General features: G+C 50.6%; 1 protein-coding gene across 3 annotated transcripts in view; it reads right to left on the minus strand.

The window, feature by feature from the left end:
- CELF5 (CUGBP Elav-like family member 5) overlaps positions 1–15,962 on the minus strand; it is a 75,278-nt gene that overhangs the window by 44,893 nt on the left and 14,423 nt on the right. For all 3 annotated transcript variants that reach the window (XM_037994568.2, XM_037994569.2, XM_037994571.2), the window contains exon 2: positions 1,940–2,022. In XM_037994568.2, the coding sequence (XP_037850496.1) occupies positions 1,940–2,022 (83 nt within the window). The remainder of the gene's footprint in view (positions 1–1,939; positions 2,023–15,962) is intronic.

Below are 15,962 nucleotides of genomic sequence, written 5' to 3' on the forward strand. Positions count from 1 at the left end.
CACCCAAAGAGGACAAAGCTGACCAGGAGAGACTCGTGCTAAGCGTGCTGGCTGGGCGTGCTGGCTCACACCTGTAATCCCAGCACTTTGGGAGACTGAAGCAGGAGGAGTGCTGGAGCCAGGAGTTCAGGATCAGCCTGGGCAATATAATGAGACCCCATCTCTACAAAAATTAAAAAATTAGCCAGGTGTGATGGCATGCACCTATTGTCCCAGCGACTCAGGAGGCTGAGGTGGGAGGATCACTTGACCCCAGGAGGTGGAGGCTGCAGTGAGCCATTGTACTCCCGCCTGGGCAACAGAGCAAGACCCTGTCTCAAAAAATAAAAATAAGGAGAGACTCATCAGAGACAACACCCAGGTCAGCCTCCTCTGCAGACAGAAATAATGATCAAGAAGTCCCTGTGGCCGGGCGCGGTGGCTCAAGCCTGTAATCCCAACACTTTGGGAGGCCGAGACGGGCAGATCACGAGGTCAGGAGATCGAGACCATCCTGGCTAACATGGTGAAACCCCGTCTCTACTAAAAATACAAAAAACTAGCCGGGCTGGGCGCGGTGGCTCAAGCCTGTAATCCCAGCACTTTGGGAGGCCGAGACGGGCGGATCACGAGGTCAGGAGTTCGAGACCATCCTGGCTAACACGGTGAAACCCCGTCTCTACTAAAAAAATACAAAAAACTAGCCGGGCGAGGTGGCGGGCGCCTGTAGTCCCGGCTACTCGGGAGGCTGAGGCAGGAGAATGGCGTAAAAACCCGGGAGGCGGAGCTTGCAGTGAGCTGAGATCCGGCCACTGCACTCCAGCCTGGGCGATACAGCGAGACTCCGTCTCAAAAAAAAAAAAAAAAAAAAAAAAAAAAAAAAAAAAACTAGCCGGGCGAGGTGGCGGGCGCCTGTAGTCCCAGCTGCTCGGGAGGCTGAGGCAGGAGAATGGCGTGAACCTGGGAGGCGGAGTTTGCAGTGAGCTGAGATCCGGCCACCACACTCCAGGCTGGGCGACAGAGCGAGACTCCGTCTCAAAAAAAAAAAAAAAGAAAAGAAGTCCCTGTGTTGGCCGGGCACAGTGGCTCACACCTGTAATTCCAGCACTTTGGGAGGCCGAGGTGGCAGATCCCTTGAGGTCAAGAGTTTGAGACCAGCCTGGCCAATATGGCAAAACCCCATTTCTACTAAAAATACAAAAATTAGCCAGGCATGGTGGCGCGTGCCTGTAATCCCAGCTACTCGGGAAGCTGAGGCAGGAGAATCGTTTGAACCTGGGAGCCAGAGGTTGCAGTGAACTGAGATCACGACACTGCACTCCAGCCTGGGCAACAGAGCAAGACTCCATCTCAAAAAAAAAAAAAAAAAAAAAAAGGCCCTTGTGTTAAGGAACTGTGGCTCCAGTTGCACCATAAAGACAAGTGAGGAAAATCCTTTTCCTTTTTATAGTGAGAAGCCAGCATGGTCTACGCTTCTCCCCGTGGTCCACACAACCCTCAGCGACCAGCCCTGTCACCTCCCCTGTCCTTCTCCCCGTTTCTTTCTCCACCTCCTCACTCTGTTCCAGCCACACAGACCTCCTCCCTGTTCCTCCAACACGACAGGCATGGTCCTGCCCCAGGGCCTTGGCATGTGCTGTGCCCTCTGCCTGCTAATGCTTCCTTATCCTTCAGGTCTCAACCCAAAGACACTGACACACTGGGCCAGGTGCCCTTGTGCAGTACACAACCTGCACAACCACACACAACCACTCTGGTATAAAATATAGAGCACGGCACACAGTAGGCACTCAATAAATGCACACTCTGATGATGATTTCTATCCCTCTGCTCCTCACACCTCTTTCTGAGTCCAGAGACACACAGAATTCAAACACAATCTCAGGAACAGCCTTGGCTTCCACCCCAGGCTGAGAGCCATCCCCTGTCCCCTCCTCCCCAGACACCACACAGGACTCACTCCGGGCAAGGTCTTCTGCTCGTGCAGGGCAGTCTGAGCTTTGATGGCGGAATCCCTGGCACAGTAGGTGAGGAAGGCACAGCCTGGAAAGGAGAGAAACGGGGGTGTTAAGAGAGCTCGGGCACACCCATGGTCACAGCAGCACCACCCACAGTTGGCCACTAGGTGGAAGCAATCCAAGCTTCCATCCACAGATGCATAGATCTGCAAAACCTGGTGCATCCACGCAACGGAATATTATTCAGCCAAGAAAAGGAAGGAAATACTGACACAGGCTGCAACATGGATGCACCCTGAGGACGTCACTCTCAGTGAAATAAGCCAGACACAGAAGGACAAATCCTGTGTGATTCTACTCCTAGGAGGTCCCTAGAGTCATCAGATTCACAGAGACAGAAAGTAAAATGGGGAGGTGCTGGGGCCTGGGGAGGGGGATGAGGACTGAGTGTTTCATGGGGACAGAGCTTCAGTCTGGGAAGATGAGAAAGTTCTGGAGATGGTGGTGGTGATGGTCACACAACAGTGTGAATGTGCTTAATACCACTGAGCTGTGCAATTTTTATTTTTATTTATCTATTTTGAGATCGAGTCTAGTTCTGTCGCCCAGGCTGGAGTGCAGTGGCGCGATCTCGGCTCACTGCAAGCTCCGCCTCCCGGGTTTGTGCCATTCTCCTGCCTCAGCCTCCCAAGTAGCTGGGACTACAGGCGCCCACCACCACACCCAGCTAATTTTTTGTATTTTTAGTAGAGACGGGGTTTCACCGTGTTAGCCAGGATGGTCTCGATCTCCTGACCTCGTGATCTACCCGCCTTGGCCTCCCAAAGTGCTGGGATTATAGGCGTGAGCCACTGCACCCGGCCTAAGCTATGCATTTAAAAACGGTTAAGAGGTTAAGATGGTGCATTTTAAGTTGTGTATATCTTACTATAATTTCAAAAAATAAAAAGAGAAGAGGATGCTGGAGTCACCGTGTTTTGGGAGGGGACAGTCGAAGTGGCTCAGTGTTTTCCACCCCTTCTACCCCTGCGCATACATACCTCCCCCAAAGTGTGAGCCCAGGAAGAGGGACAGAGGAGTCCCAGCCATTAACAAAGTCAGTGGCTGAGCTCAGAAAAGAGATGCTGAGAGTCCTGGACAAGGTGGGGTGAAGGGAGTGGGCAGAGGGGCTGCCCAGTGGGGAAGATGGGGAGGGCACTAGTGGTCCCAGAAAGATGGAAGAAGGCCTGGCCCTGGGATAGGGAGCAGTGGGCTCTGCCACTGACCAGCACTGTAGCTTTGGATCAGGCGCTCCCCCTCTCTGGGCCTCACTTTCCCCCATCAGAGGGAGAGGGGATGGTCTGAGAGGACCACAAGATGAACCAGCCAATGGATGGGGGTGGAGCTTGAGAGGGTGTGGCATGGTGGCACAAATCAGGACCAATCAGGAGAGGTGAGGGGCGGGGCCAGCCCATGGAGTGGCCCAGAGTGAGGCTGTGATTGGGTGATATTAGGGATGGGGGTAGGGTTGGAGGCAAGGGGCAGGACCAGCCCGGGAGTGACCAAGAGTGAGGCTGTGATTGGACGACATTAGGGATGGGAGGCAAGGGGCGGGGCCAGCCCATAGAGTGACCCAGAGTGAGGCTGTGATTGGGCGACATTAGGGGTGGGAGGTGAGGGGTGGGGCCAGCCCTGGAGTGGCCCAGAGTGAGGCTGTGATTGGGCGACATTAGGGGTGGGAGACCCCAGACGTTGATAGAGACAGAGACAGGAGACAAGCAAGTCAAGAGAACCTGCCCTTGCCCTGAAAGCCTAATTAGATCAAAAGTATTTTGAAAGACGTTTCCCCGAGGTGGGTTAGGGATTGCACACAGGAGGTCAGGGGTCCTGGGATGAACACAGGGGACTGAGTGGACCTGTTTGGGGACCTGTGAAATGAGATCATCGTTGGCTGCCCCATGTTGTCAAACCCTCTGTTCCGCCTCAAACCCCGCCCCTATGGTCCCTGGTCTCCCTACTTGCTCCCCTCCCAGGGCCACTCTGTGCGGAGTTCCCCGGTGCCCACTTCTGCTCCAGGCCAGGAGCTAATTAAAGTGGCCACCTGCTGGTTGCTCCCACCAGCTGGGCTGTGTGGTGGGGAGGGGGTAGGGAATCCGAGTGAATCCCACCCCAGGTCTGAAAAGTCCCCTGGAATCCTGGGGGTACCAGGCAGAGGTGACAACGGTTTCCAGCACTGGATAAAAAAAAAAAAAGAAAGAAAGAAAGAAAAAGAAAAATATTTGTGGTAGGAATGTAAAATGGTATGGCTCCTGCAGAAAACAGTTTGACAGGTCCTCCAACAACGAAACACAAAATTACCAAGGAACCCAGCAATTCCACTTCTGGGTGTATATTCCGAAGAATTGAAAGCAGGGACTCGAACAGAGACATTTGTATAACAATGTTGATAGCAGTAAGAGTCACTGTCGCCGAAAGGCGGAAGCAGCCAAGGCGCCCAGTCATAGATGAATGGATCAGTACAATATGGTCGACCCACACAATGGAATATTATCCAGCCACAAAAAGGAAGGAAATTCTGATACCTGGTACAACGTGGGTGAACCTTGAGAACGCCATGCTCAGTGAAATAAGCCAGATACAAAAGGACAGACAGAGGTTTTACAGCAGGACCACAGAGCCGTCAGATTCACAGAGACGGAAAGGAGGATGGGGGCTGCCAGGGGCTGGGGAGGGGGACGGGGAGTGAGTGTTTTACGGGGATAGAGTTTCAGTTTGGGAAGATGAGAACATTCTGGAGGCCGGGCAGGGTGACTCTTGCCTGTCATCCCAGCACTTTAGGAGGCCAAGGCGGGAGGATCACTTGAGCCCAGGAGTTAGAGGCTGCAGTGAGCTATGATCGCAACACTGCAATCCAGCCTAGGCAACAGAATAAATTAATTAAATTAAATTAATAAAATAAAATAGTTCTGAAGATTAGATAGTGGCGATGATTGCAGAACAATGTGAGTGTACTTAATGCCACTGAACCGTATGCTTAAAAATGGTTAAGATGGGTTGGGTGCGGTGGCTCACACCTGCAATCCCAGCACTTTGGGAAACAGAGGCAGGTGAATCACCTGAGGTCAGGAGTTCAAGACCAGCCCGGTCAACAAGGCAAAACCCCATCTCTACTAAAAATACAAAAAAAAAAAAAAAAAAAATTAGCCAGGTGTGGTGGTGGGCACCTATAATCCCAGCTACTCGGGAGGCTGCAGCATGAGAATCGTTTGAACTCGGGAGGCAGAGGTTGCAATGAGCCAAGATCACACTACTGCACTCCAGTCTGGGCAAGACAGCGAGATGCTACCTCAATTTAAAAAAAAAATTTTTAAGGTTAAGAGGGTACATTTCATATTATGAATATTTCACCACAGTAAAACATTGTAATTGGGATATATTACCAACACACCCCTCTGAAAAGTGCAGAACATGTAAACGTGCAACGTAACAAATGATTATAAAGCCATACAACTATCTCTTGGGTCAAGACATGGAAAGTAAGGCCGGGTGCAGTGGCTCACTCCCGTAATCCCAGCACTTTGGGAGGCTGAGGCGGGAGGATAGCTAGAGCTCATAATTTCAAGACTAGCCTGGGCAACGTGGCAAAACCCCATCTCTATAAAAAATACAAAAATTAGGCCGGGCACGATGACTCACGTCTGTAATCCCAGCACTTTGGGAGGCCGAGGCGGGTGGATCACGAGGTCAGGAGATCAAGACCATCCTGGCTAACACGGTAAAACTCCGTCTCTACTAAAAATACAAAAAATTAGCCGGGCGTGGTGGCGGGCGCCTGTAGTCCCAGCTACTTGGGAGGCCAAGGCAGGAGGATCGCTTGAGCCCAGGGTGTGGAGTTTGCAGTGAGCTGCGATTGTGCCACTGCACTGCAGCCTGGGTGATAGAATCGGACTCTATCTCAACAACAATAAAAGTAGAAAGTGGCAGCCACCGTGAAGCCACCAGAAGTCCTAGTGCCCCCCACCGCAGCACAGCCCCCTCCATCCTGCAGGGGTAACCACCCCAGCTCTTGTGTATGCCTTCATGATGGTGTCCCCACCATGTGCACATCACATATCAATGTGATTGACTGCTTCCTATTTTTGGACTTATATAAACGAAATCATAGCACAGGTCCGCCCTTGTGTCCAGCTTCTTTCATTCAATACACAGTCAACAGCATGTGGTTGTGTGTATTAGGGGTGAGTTCCTTTTTGTTTCTGGGTAGTGTTGTGCCCTATGAATATACTATAAATTGCTTATCCATTCTCTCGTGGGTGGGCATTTGGGTTATTTGCTATTTGGGGCAATTATGAATAAAGTTGCTCTGCAACAGTCTTGTCCATTTTTTTTTTTTTCTTTGAGACAGGGTCTTGCTCTGTTGCCCAGTCTGGGGTGCAGTGGTATGATCACAGCTCACTGCAGCTTCCACTTCTTGGGCTCCCGTGATTCTCTAGCCTCAGCCTCCCAAGTAGCTGGGACCACAGTTGCACGCCACGACACCCAGCTGTTATTATTAGAGATGGGGTCTTGCTTTGTTGCTCAGGCTGGTCCTGAACTCTTGGGCTCAAGTGATCCTCTTGCCTTGGCTTCCCTAAGTGCTGGGATTATAGGCATGAGCCACCGCACCCAGCCTTGTCCATATATATATATACACACACACACACACACACACATATATATATACACAGAGAGAGATAGAGAGAGAGAGGGATAGAGAGAGAGAGAGAGACTGATTCTCAATCTATCGCCCAGGCTGGAGTGCAGTGGTGTGATCAAAGGTCACTGCACTTTCCACTTCTTGGGCTCATGTGATCCTCTGACCTCAGCCTCCCAAGTAACTGGGACCACAGTTGCATGCCACGACACCCAGCTGTTATTATTATTATCATTATTAGAGATGGGGCCTTGCTATGTTGCTCAGGCTGGTCCTAAACTCTTGGGCTCAAGTGATCCTCCTGCCTTGGCTTCCCAAAGTGCTGGGATTATAGGCATAAGTCACTGCAGCCAGACTTGTACAGAGAGAGAGAGAGAGAGAGAGAGAGACAGAGAGAGGGAGATAGAGAGAGACTGAGTCTCAATCTATCACCTAGACTGGAGTGCAGTGGCACAATCTCAGCTCACTGCAACCTCCCCCTCCTGGGTTCAAGCAATTATTCTGTCTCAGCCTCCCGAGTAGCTGGGATTACAGGCGTGCGCCACCACGCCCAGCTAATTTTTGTATTTTTAATAGAGACGGGGTTTCACCATGTTGTCCAGGCTGGTCTCGAACTCCTGACCTCAAGTGATCCACCCACCTCGACCTCCCAAATTGCTGGGATTATAGGCATGAGCCACCGCACCCGACCTTGTCCATATACTTTAATGCAAAAAGCATACCCAGGAGGGAAGCACTGGTCATAAGACAGGCGCATGTTTAACTTTCATCGATTCCTTCAAATCGTTTTCTGAAGTGGGTTGTGCCTATGTCGGGCTCTATTAGTGCTTCGTCTTCACTAACGCTTGGTTTTTGCCAACCTTTTAAATGTTAGTCATTAAGGTGGGCGTGCAGTTGTATTTCATTGAGATTTTAATGCACCTTCCAAGAACTGTTAATGAAGCTGGGCACCTTGTCACTTTGGAGGAGCTCTTCACAGGGTCTATGTGCTCATCTTTCCTGTCGTTGTTGTTGTATGTGATGGTCTATTTTCTTCTTGATGTTTCTGTTTTCTGAATTTTATTCCCCAAGCTCTTCAAAAGAACTACACTAAGACAATTTAGCCCTAAGGCCTGAGAGAAATCAGGTCTGATGCTGCAGGCAGATGTAAGATAAGGGTAAAAAAACTTTCTTCCTAGGTTCCTTTTTCTTTTTTTGCCTGTGGACTCCTTGTCTGCAGGGTTTGGAGGGTGGTGGCCCTAGGAGGGTAGGGGGGTGGGCAGGTGCCCTGAGGAACATTTAAGGCCATCAGCCCCAGGGTCTGGGAGCTCTGCAGTGAAAGGAAAAGAAACACCACACACACACACACACACACACACACAGAGATACACACACCACACACACACATGCACACACCACACACACCACACACACCACACACACATACACACACCACACACTACACACACACACACCACACTACACACACACACACACACCACACTACACACACACACACCACACACTACACACACACACCACACACTACACACACACACAGATGCATACACATACCACACACTACACACACACAGATGCATACACACACCACACACTACGCACACACACACACCACACATACACAGAACACACACTACACACACACACACACCACACACACACACCACACATACACAGAACACTACACACACACACACCACACACACACACCACACATACACAGAACACACACTACATACACACACACACCACACACACACACACGCACCACACTACACACACACCACACACTACACACACACACAGATGCATACACATACCACACACTACACACACACAGATGCATACACACACCACACACTACGCACACACACACACCACACATACACAGAACACACACTACACACACACACACCCCACACACACACACACCACACACACACACACACCACACATACACAGAACACACACTACACACACACACACCACACACACACACACGCACACTACACACACACCACACACTACACACACACATATACACACACCACACACTACACACACACACACCACACACTACACACACACACCACACACTACACACATACACAGATGCATACACACACCACACACTACACACACACACAAATGCATACATACACCACACACTACACACACACAGATGCATACATACACCACACACACACACACAGATACATACACACACCACACACTACACACACACGGATGCATACACACACCACACACTACACACTCAGATACATACGCTACACACACACACACAGATACACACACCACACACTACACACACACAGATACACACACACCACACACTACACACACACACGGATGCATACACACACCACACACTACACACACACATGGATGCATACACACACCACACACTACACACACACGGATGCATACACACACCACACACTACACACACACGCACAGATGCATACACACACAACATACGCACACATATACGCAGACAAGATGCATGCAAATGCCACACACACACACAGGCAGATGTATGCACACACCACACATGACACACAAGGCATGCACAACACACCACACACATGCACAGATGCATACACACCACACACTACACACACAATGCATGCACAACACACACTATGCACACACACGCACAGATGCATACATACACTACACACGCAGACAAGACACATATGCACCACACACAGATGCATGCACATACCACACATTACACACACGTACACAGATGCTTGCACACACTACACACACATACACACACATGCACACCATACACACTACACACAGATGCATGCACACACCACACACTACATACACACACAATGCAATAATGCATGCACACCACATACACGACACACACACACACTGCATGCATACCAGACACACACGCACGCACAGGCCCATGCAAACGCCACACACAGACGCATGCTCACAAAAGCCCGCCCTGCCGCTGTCCCTGGTGCTGAAAATCTTCCTTATGGCTTCCTTGATCTCTTGGCCCAACCTCTTCTTGGCCTCTATGCTTGTCGTTTCTAGCTGGTGAAAATGCGTAATGTTTACCCACTCCCGGATAAATAGAGCTTTGATTCACAGTTCCTGCTACAGGCTGAATGTGCTTCTCCCCCTCTCCAAATTCATCATTTGCAGTCCTAACCCCCAGGACCTCTGAATGTGACTTTATTTGGAAACGGGGTCATTGCAGATGGAATTAGTCAACATGAGGTCATCGGGGTGGGCCCTGATCCAATAAGACTGCTGCCCTTATAAAAAATGGAAAAATAGACACAGAGACACGCACAGCCAGGAGGACATGAAGATGGAGGTGGTGATAGGACAATGAGTTTACAAGACAAGGAACGCTACAGGGGAACGGCCTGGAAAAAACGCTCCCTCACAGCCTCAGAAGGAACCAGCCCTGCCAACACCTTGATCTCAAACTTCTGGCCTCTAGAACTGAGCGAAAATAAATTTCTGTTGTTTAAGCCACCCTGTGTGTGGTGTGTGGTTACGGCAGCACCTGCAAACTCCAGTTCCTCATCAGCACAGATTTGTGGTGATGTTAATAAAATCCACTGGACCAGGTGTGGTGGCTTACACCTGGAATCCCAGCACCTTGGGAGGCAGAGGCAGAAGGATCACTTGAGCCCAGGAGTTTGAGACCAGCCTGGGCAACGTAGTGAAATTCCATCTCTACAAATAATTTTTTTTTTTTTTTTTTTTTTTTGAGACGGAGTCTCGCTCTGTCGCCCAGGCTGGAGTGCAGTGGCCGGATCTCAGCTCACTGCAAGCTCCGCCTCCCGGGTTCACGCCATTCTCCTGCCTCAGCCTCCTGAGTAGCTGGGACTACAGGCGCCCGCCACCTCGTCCAGCTAGTTTTTTTGTATTTTTTAGTAGAGACGGGGTTTCACCGGGTTAGCAAGGATGGTTTCGATCTCCTGACCTCGTGATCCACCCGTCTCAGCCTCCCAAAGTGCTGGTATTACAGGCTTGAGCCACCACGCCCGGCCTTCTACAAATAATTTTTAAAAGTAGCTGGGTGTTGTGGCATGTGCCTGTGGTCCCAGCTACTCACGAGGCCAAGACAGGAGAATCGCTTGAGCCTGGGCAATCGAGGTTGCAGTGAGGCATGATTGCACCACTGTGCTCCAGCCTGGCTCCAGCCAAGGTTTTGGGACATAGCAAAACCTTGTCTCAAAAAGACTCATTGGTATTTAATATTAATAAGCTTATACTCAGAAAAAAAATTACAAAACAAAAACACACACAAAGACCCCAAAACAAAAAATTAAAAACCAGAAAAACAGAAAAAAACTGAAAAAGAAAAGAATAAGCTTATACTCTATATTAACTCATTTGATACTCATAGTAGCCCCTGTGAAGTAGCTGATGGCATTGCTCCCATTTTACAGATGAGAGACGGGGGCACAGAGAGGGGAAGTGGGTTGCCCAAGGTCACACAGGTAGGTGGTAAGTAGAATGTCCAGGCTTTATTATTATTATTATTATTTTTTGAGAGGGAGTCTCGCACCGTCACTCAGGCTGGAGTGCAGCAGCACCATCTCAACTCACTGTAACCTCCACCTCCCAGGTTCAAACGACTCTCCTGTATCAGCCTCCTGAGTAGCTGCGATTACAGGTACCTGCCACCAAGCCCAGCTAATTTTTTTTTTTTTTTTTTTAGATGGAGTCTTGCTCTGTTGCCCGGGCTGGAGTGCAGTGGCACGATCTCGGCTCACTGTAACCTCCACCTCCCAAATTCAAGCGATTCTCCTGCCTCAGCCTCCCAAGTAGCTGGGATTACAGGCACCCGCCACTGCGCCCAGCTAATTTTTGTATTTTTTAGTAGAGACAGGGTTTTCACCATCTCGACCAGGCTGGTCTCGAACTCCCGACCTCATGATCCATCCACCTCAGCCTCTCAAAGTGCTGAGATTACAGGTATGAGTCACTGCACCGGGCTATGTTTTTGTATTTTTAGTAGAGATGGAGTTTCACCATGTTGGCCAGGCTGGTCTCGAACTGCTGACCTCAGGTGATCCGCCCGCCTTGCCCTCCCAAAGTACTGGGATTACAGGCATAAGCCACCATGCCCAGCCAATTTTTATATTTTTAGTAGAGACGGGGTCTCACCATGTTGGTCAGGCTGGTCTTGAACTCCTGACCTCAAGTAATCTGCCCGCTTCGGCCTCCCAAAGCACTGGGATTACAGGTGTGAGCCATCGTGCCCAGTCAAATGTCCAGGACTTAAACCTAGGTAGTCTAGCTCCGCAGACCGTGCACTAACCACTGGGATCCAGTGCCTAGTGTTCACATCTTTTCCAAAATTCTCCCCCGAGGAACATGAGGAAGGACACAGCCTCTTGCCGTACCTGCTTCCCTAGAAATAACCTTAAAATAGTGCCACCTTGAGCCGGGCATGGTGGTTCATGCCTGTAATCCCAGCACTTTGCAAGGTCAAGGCAGGTGGATCACCTGAGGTCAGGAATTCGAGACCAGCCTGGCCAATATAGTGAAACCCTGTCTCTACTTAAAAATACAAAAATTAGCCGGGCGTGGTGGCACGCGCCTGTGGTCCCAGCTACACAGTAGGCTGAGGCATGAGAATTGCTTGAACCCGGGAGATGAGGTTGGAGTGAGCTGAGGTCATGCATTGCACTCCAGCCTGGGCGACAGAGGGAAACTCTGTCTCAAACAAACAAACAAACAACAACAACAAAAACTAGTGCCACCTTTCTCAGAAACATGGGGCTGGATCAAATGCTGAGGGTCCTGTGGATCCCGTTTCAACTGTGAGAACTCTGGTTGGTTGCACCCTAGACCCAGAGGGACCCCCATGAAGGAAGACTCAGCCTGAGCCACAGCTTATCCTCCACCCACGCCAGGTGAGCCTCTCACCATGTCCCAGCTCCAGCCACTCCCACCCCACACACCTGCCCCAGATGGCAAGGGGACCAGAGCCAGGTGTGCAGCATCCCTGCACACCTGGAGAGCCTTGGGGTTCTGGAAGGGGTGGACAGGGAAGTCCCACCTGGGATCAACGGTTCAGAATGCTCAGTGATTGGCAATTTGCGCCCACTCTATTTTCAAAGCCCGGACAGGAACTGATCTTCAAGTTTATAGACAACGCACTGCACACAAATCCCTCGAGACCCAAGGGTATATCAGGGATCAAGGTGGGGGATCCTTGGGGAACATGAGATCTGCTCAATGGATAAGTTTCTCCAGCCCGGGCAGCTGGGGACCTCAGCCCAAAAAGACACTCCAGTCTCCAGCCCAGGAAAATGCTCTTTTTTGGGAAGTGACCGTGGTCCCCCTGCTAGGAAGAGGTAGAGCCTGACACTCCCCACCCCTCCACACTCTGTATGGTCAGCCCGGGCCAAGAGAAGGGCAGAAGGGCTGGGGATGCTCTAAAGGCAGGGCAGTTCTGCCTGGAGAGGACTTCCTGAAGGATGCTTTTGGAGCTGGGTCCATAGAAGAAGAGCCTGCCCGGTGTGTGGGACATAGGCTTTCAGAAGTGTGTGGTAGGGCCGGGCGCAGTGGCTCACATCTGTAATCCCAGCACTTTGGGAGAGGCCGAGGCAGGTGGATCACCTGAGGTCAGGAGTTCAAGACCAGCCTGGCCAACATGGTGAAACCCCCTCTCTACTAAAAATACAAAAAATAGCTGAGTGTGGTGGCTCACACTTGTAGTTCCAGCTACTCGGGAGGCTGAGGCACAAGAATGACTTTTGAACCCGGGAGGCAGAGGTTACAGTGAGTCGAGATTGTGCCACTGCGTTCCAGCCTGGGTGACAGAGTGAGACTCCATCTGAAAAAAAAGAAAGGCCAGGTGCAGTGGCTCATGCCTGTAATCCCAGCACTTTGGGAGGCACAGGCAGGCAGCTCATTTGAGGTAAGGAGTTCAAGACCAGCCTGGCCAACATGATGAAACCCTGTCTCTACTAAAAATACAAAAAATTAGCTGGGCGTGGTGGCACACTCCTGTAATTCCAGCTACTCAGGAGGCTGAGGCAGGAGAATCACTTGAATTCGGGAGGTAGAGGTTGCAGTGAGCCAAGATCTTGCCACTGCACTCCAGCCTGAGCGACAGAGCAAAACTCTTGCCTCAAAAAAAAAAAAAAAAAAGTGTGTTGCAGGAGGTGGGAGATGCCATTGAAGGGGACAGATGGAAGTGAAAGGCTTTGAGCAATAGGCAAAGAACTGTTGAACTGATGTCAAGGGCAGTGGGGAGCCACGGAAGGTGTTTGAGCAGGGGTGGGGCACAGTCAGAGGTGTGTGCAGAAAAGAGCCTTCTGGGGCCAGCACAAAGAAGGGACTGGAGTGTAGGACAGAAGGCTGGAGGCCAGAGAGGGGGGAGTCAAGGTCAGGACGGGAGAAGATGAAGACTGAATCACGGGGCCATGGGGACAAAGACAGGAACATCTAAGGCAGGGCTTTGGTGGGGGGCAAGGGGAGGCGAGGGAGGAGGCAAGGATGGCTGGGACGCGCTTGGATGGTGGGGTGTGAGGATGCAATGGGTTGAATGGTGTTTTCTTGAAAAAGAGCTACATAGCCGGGCGCGGTGGCTCAAGCCTGTAATCCCAGCACTTTGGGAGGCCGAGACGGGTGGATCACGAGGTCAGGAGATCGAGACTATCCTGGCTAACACGGTGAAACCCCGTCTCTATTAAGAAATACAAAAAAAACTAGCCGGGCAAGGTGGCGGGCGCCTGTAGTCCCAGCTACTCGGGAGGCTGAGGCCGGAGAATGGCGTGAACCCGGGAGGCGGAGCTTGCAGTGAGCTGAGATCCGGCCACTGCACTCCAGCCTGGGCGACAGAGCGAGACTCCGTCTCAAAAAAAAAAAAAAAAAAAAAAAAAAGAAAAAGAGCTACATCCATCCTGAGCCTGGGCAACATAGTGAGATCCCAACTCTACTGAAAAAAAAAAAAAGTTAGCCTGGCATGGTGGCTCACATCTGCAGTACCAGGTACTTGGGAGGCTGAAGTGGAAGGATGGCTCAAGCCCAGGAGTTTGAGACGAGCCTGGGCAACATAGTGAGATCCCATCTCTAGTAAAAATTAAAAACAATTAGCCGGGCATGGTGGTGCACACTTGCAGTCCCAGCCAGTCAGGGGGCTGACACAGGAGGATTGCTTGAGCTCAGGAGTTTGCACCAGCCTGGGCAACGTAGTGAGACCTTGTCTCTACCAAAAATAAAAAATAAAAAAATTAGCTGGGTGTGATGGTTCACGCCTGTAGTTCCAGCTACTAAAGAGGCTGAGGCGGGAGGATCCCTTGAACCTGGGAGGTCGAGGCTACAGCAAGCTATGATCATACCACTGCACTCTAGCCTGGGTGATAGACGGAGACCCTGTCTCAAAAAAAATTAAAATTAATTTTATAAAATGTTTTAAAAAATATAGCCCCTCTAGAACCTGAAATGTGACCTGATCTGGAAAAAGAGACTTTCAGATTTCAATAAGGAACTTGGGATGAAGTCATCCTAGACGAAGGCAGGCCCCAAATGCAAGGACAAGCATCCTTTTTATTTATTTATTGAGATGGAGTCTCGCTCTGTTGCCCAGGCTGGAGTGCAATGGTACAATCTCAGCTCACTACATCCTCCACCTTCCAGGTTCAAGCAAGTCTGCCTTAGCCTCCTGGGTACTGGGATTACAGGCGCCCACCACCACACCCTGCTAATTTTGTATTTTTAGTAGAGACGGGATTTCGTCATATTGGCCAGGTTGGTCTTGAACTCCTGACCTCAAGTGAACCACCCACCTCGGCCTCCCAAAGTGCTGGGATTACAGGTGTGAGTCACCACGCCCGGCCTCAAGTGTCCTTATAACACACAGGAGAGGAGACACAGACGCAAAGATGACGGAGCAGAGACCACAGCGATGCGTCCACCAGCCAAGGACACCTGGAGTTCCCAGAAGCTGGAAGAGACAAGAAGGACCCTCCCCTAGGGGCTTGGAGAAAGCGAGGTCCTACCCACGCCTTGATAGTTGATTTCTGAACTCCAGGCCTGGGAGAGGCTGTTCCAAGCCCCCCAGTTTGTGGTCATTTGTTATGGAAGCCCTGGGACAACAAACCCAGGTGGGAACCCAGGAGAACGTGCACTTTGGAAGAAAGACATGAACCCTGGTTTGGGCCCTGCGGGATCTCAGGGTTTGGGGGATATCAGAGGGAAGTACTGTCAGAGGCATTTGAACCAGAGCAACTCCATCTAGAACAGGAGTTTAGTAACTGGGATTACAACTCGTGCCCCTACCGCCCGGCTAATTTTTTTTACTTTTAGTAGAGAGGGGGTTTCACCACCATGTT

The sequence above is a fragment of the Chlorocebus sabaeus genome, chromosome 6 (assembly GCF_047675955.1).
Source record: "Chlorocebus sabaeus isolate Y175 chromosome 6, mChlSab1.0.hap1, whole genome shotgun sequence".
In the NCBI taxonomy this organism is placed as follows: domain Eukaryota; kingdom Metazoa; phylum Chordata; class Mammalia; order Primates; family Cercopithecidae; genus Chlorocebus; species Chlorocebus sabaeus.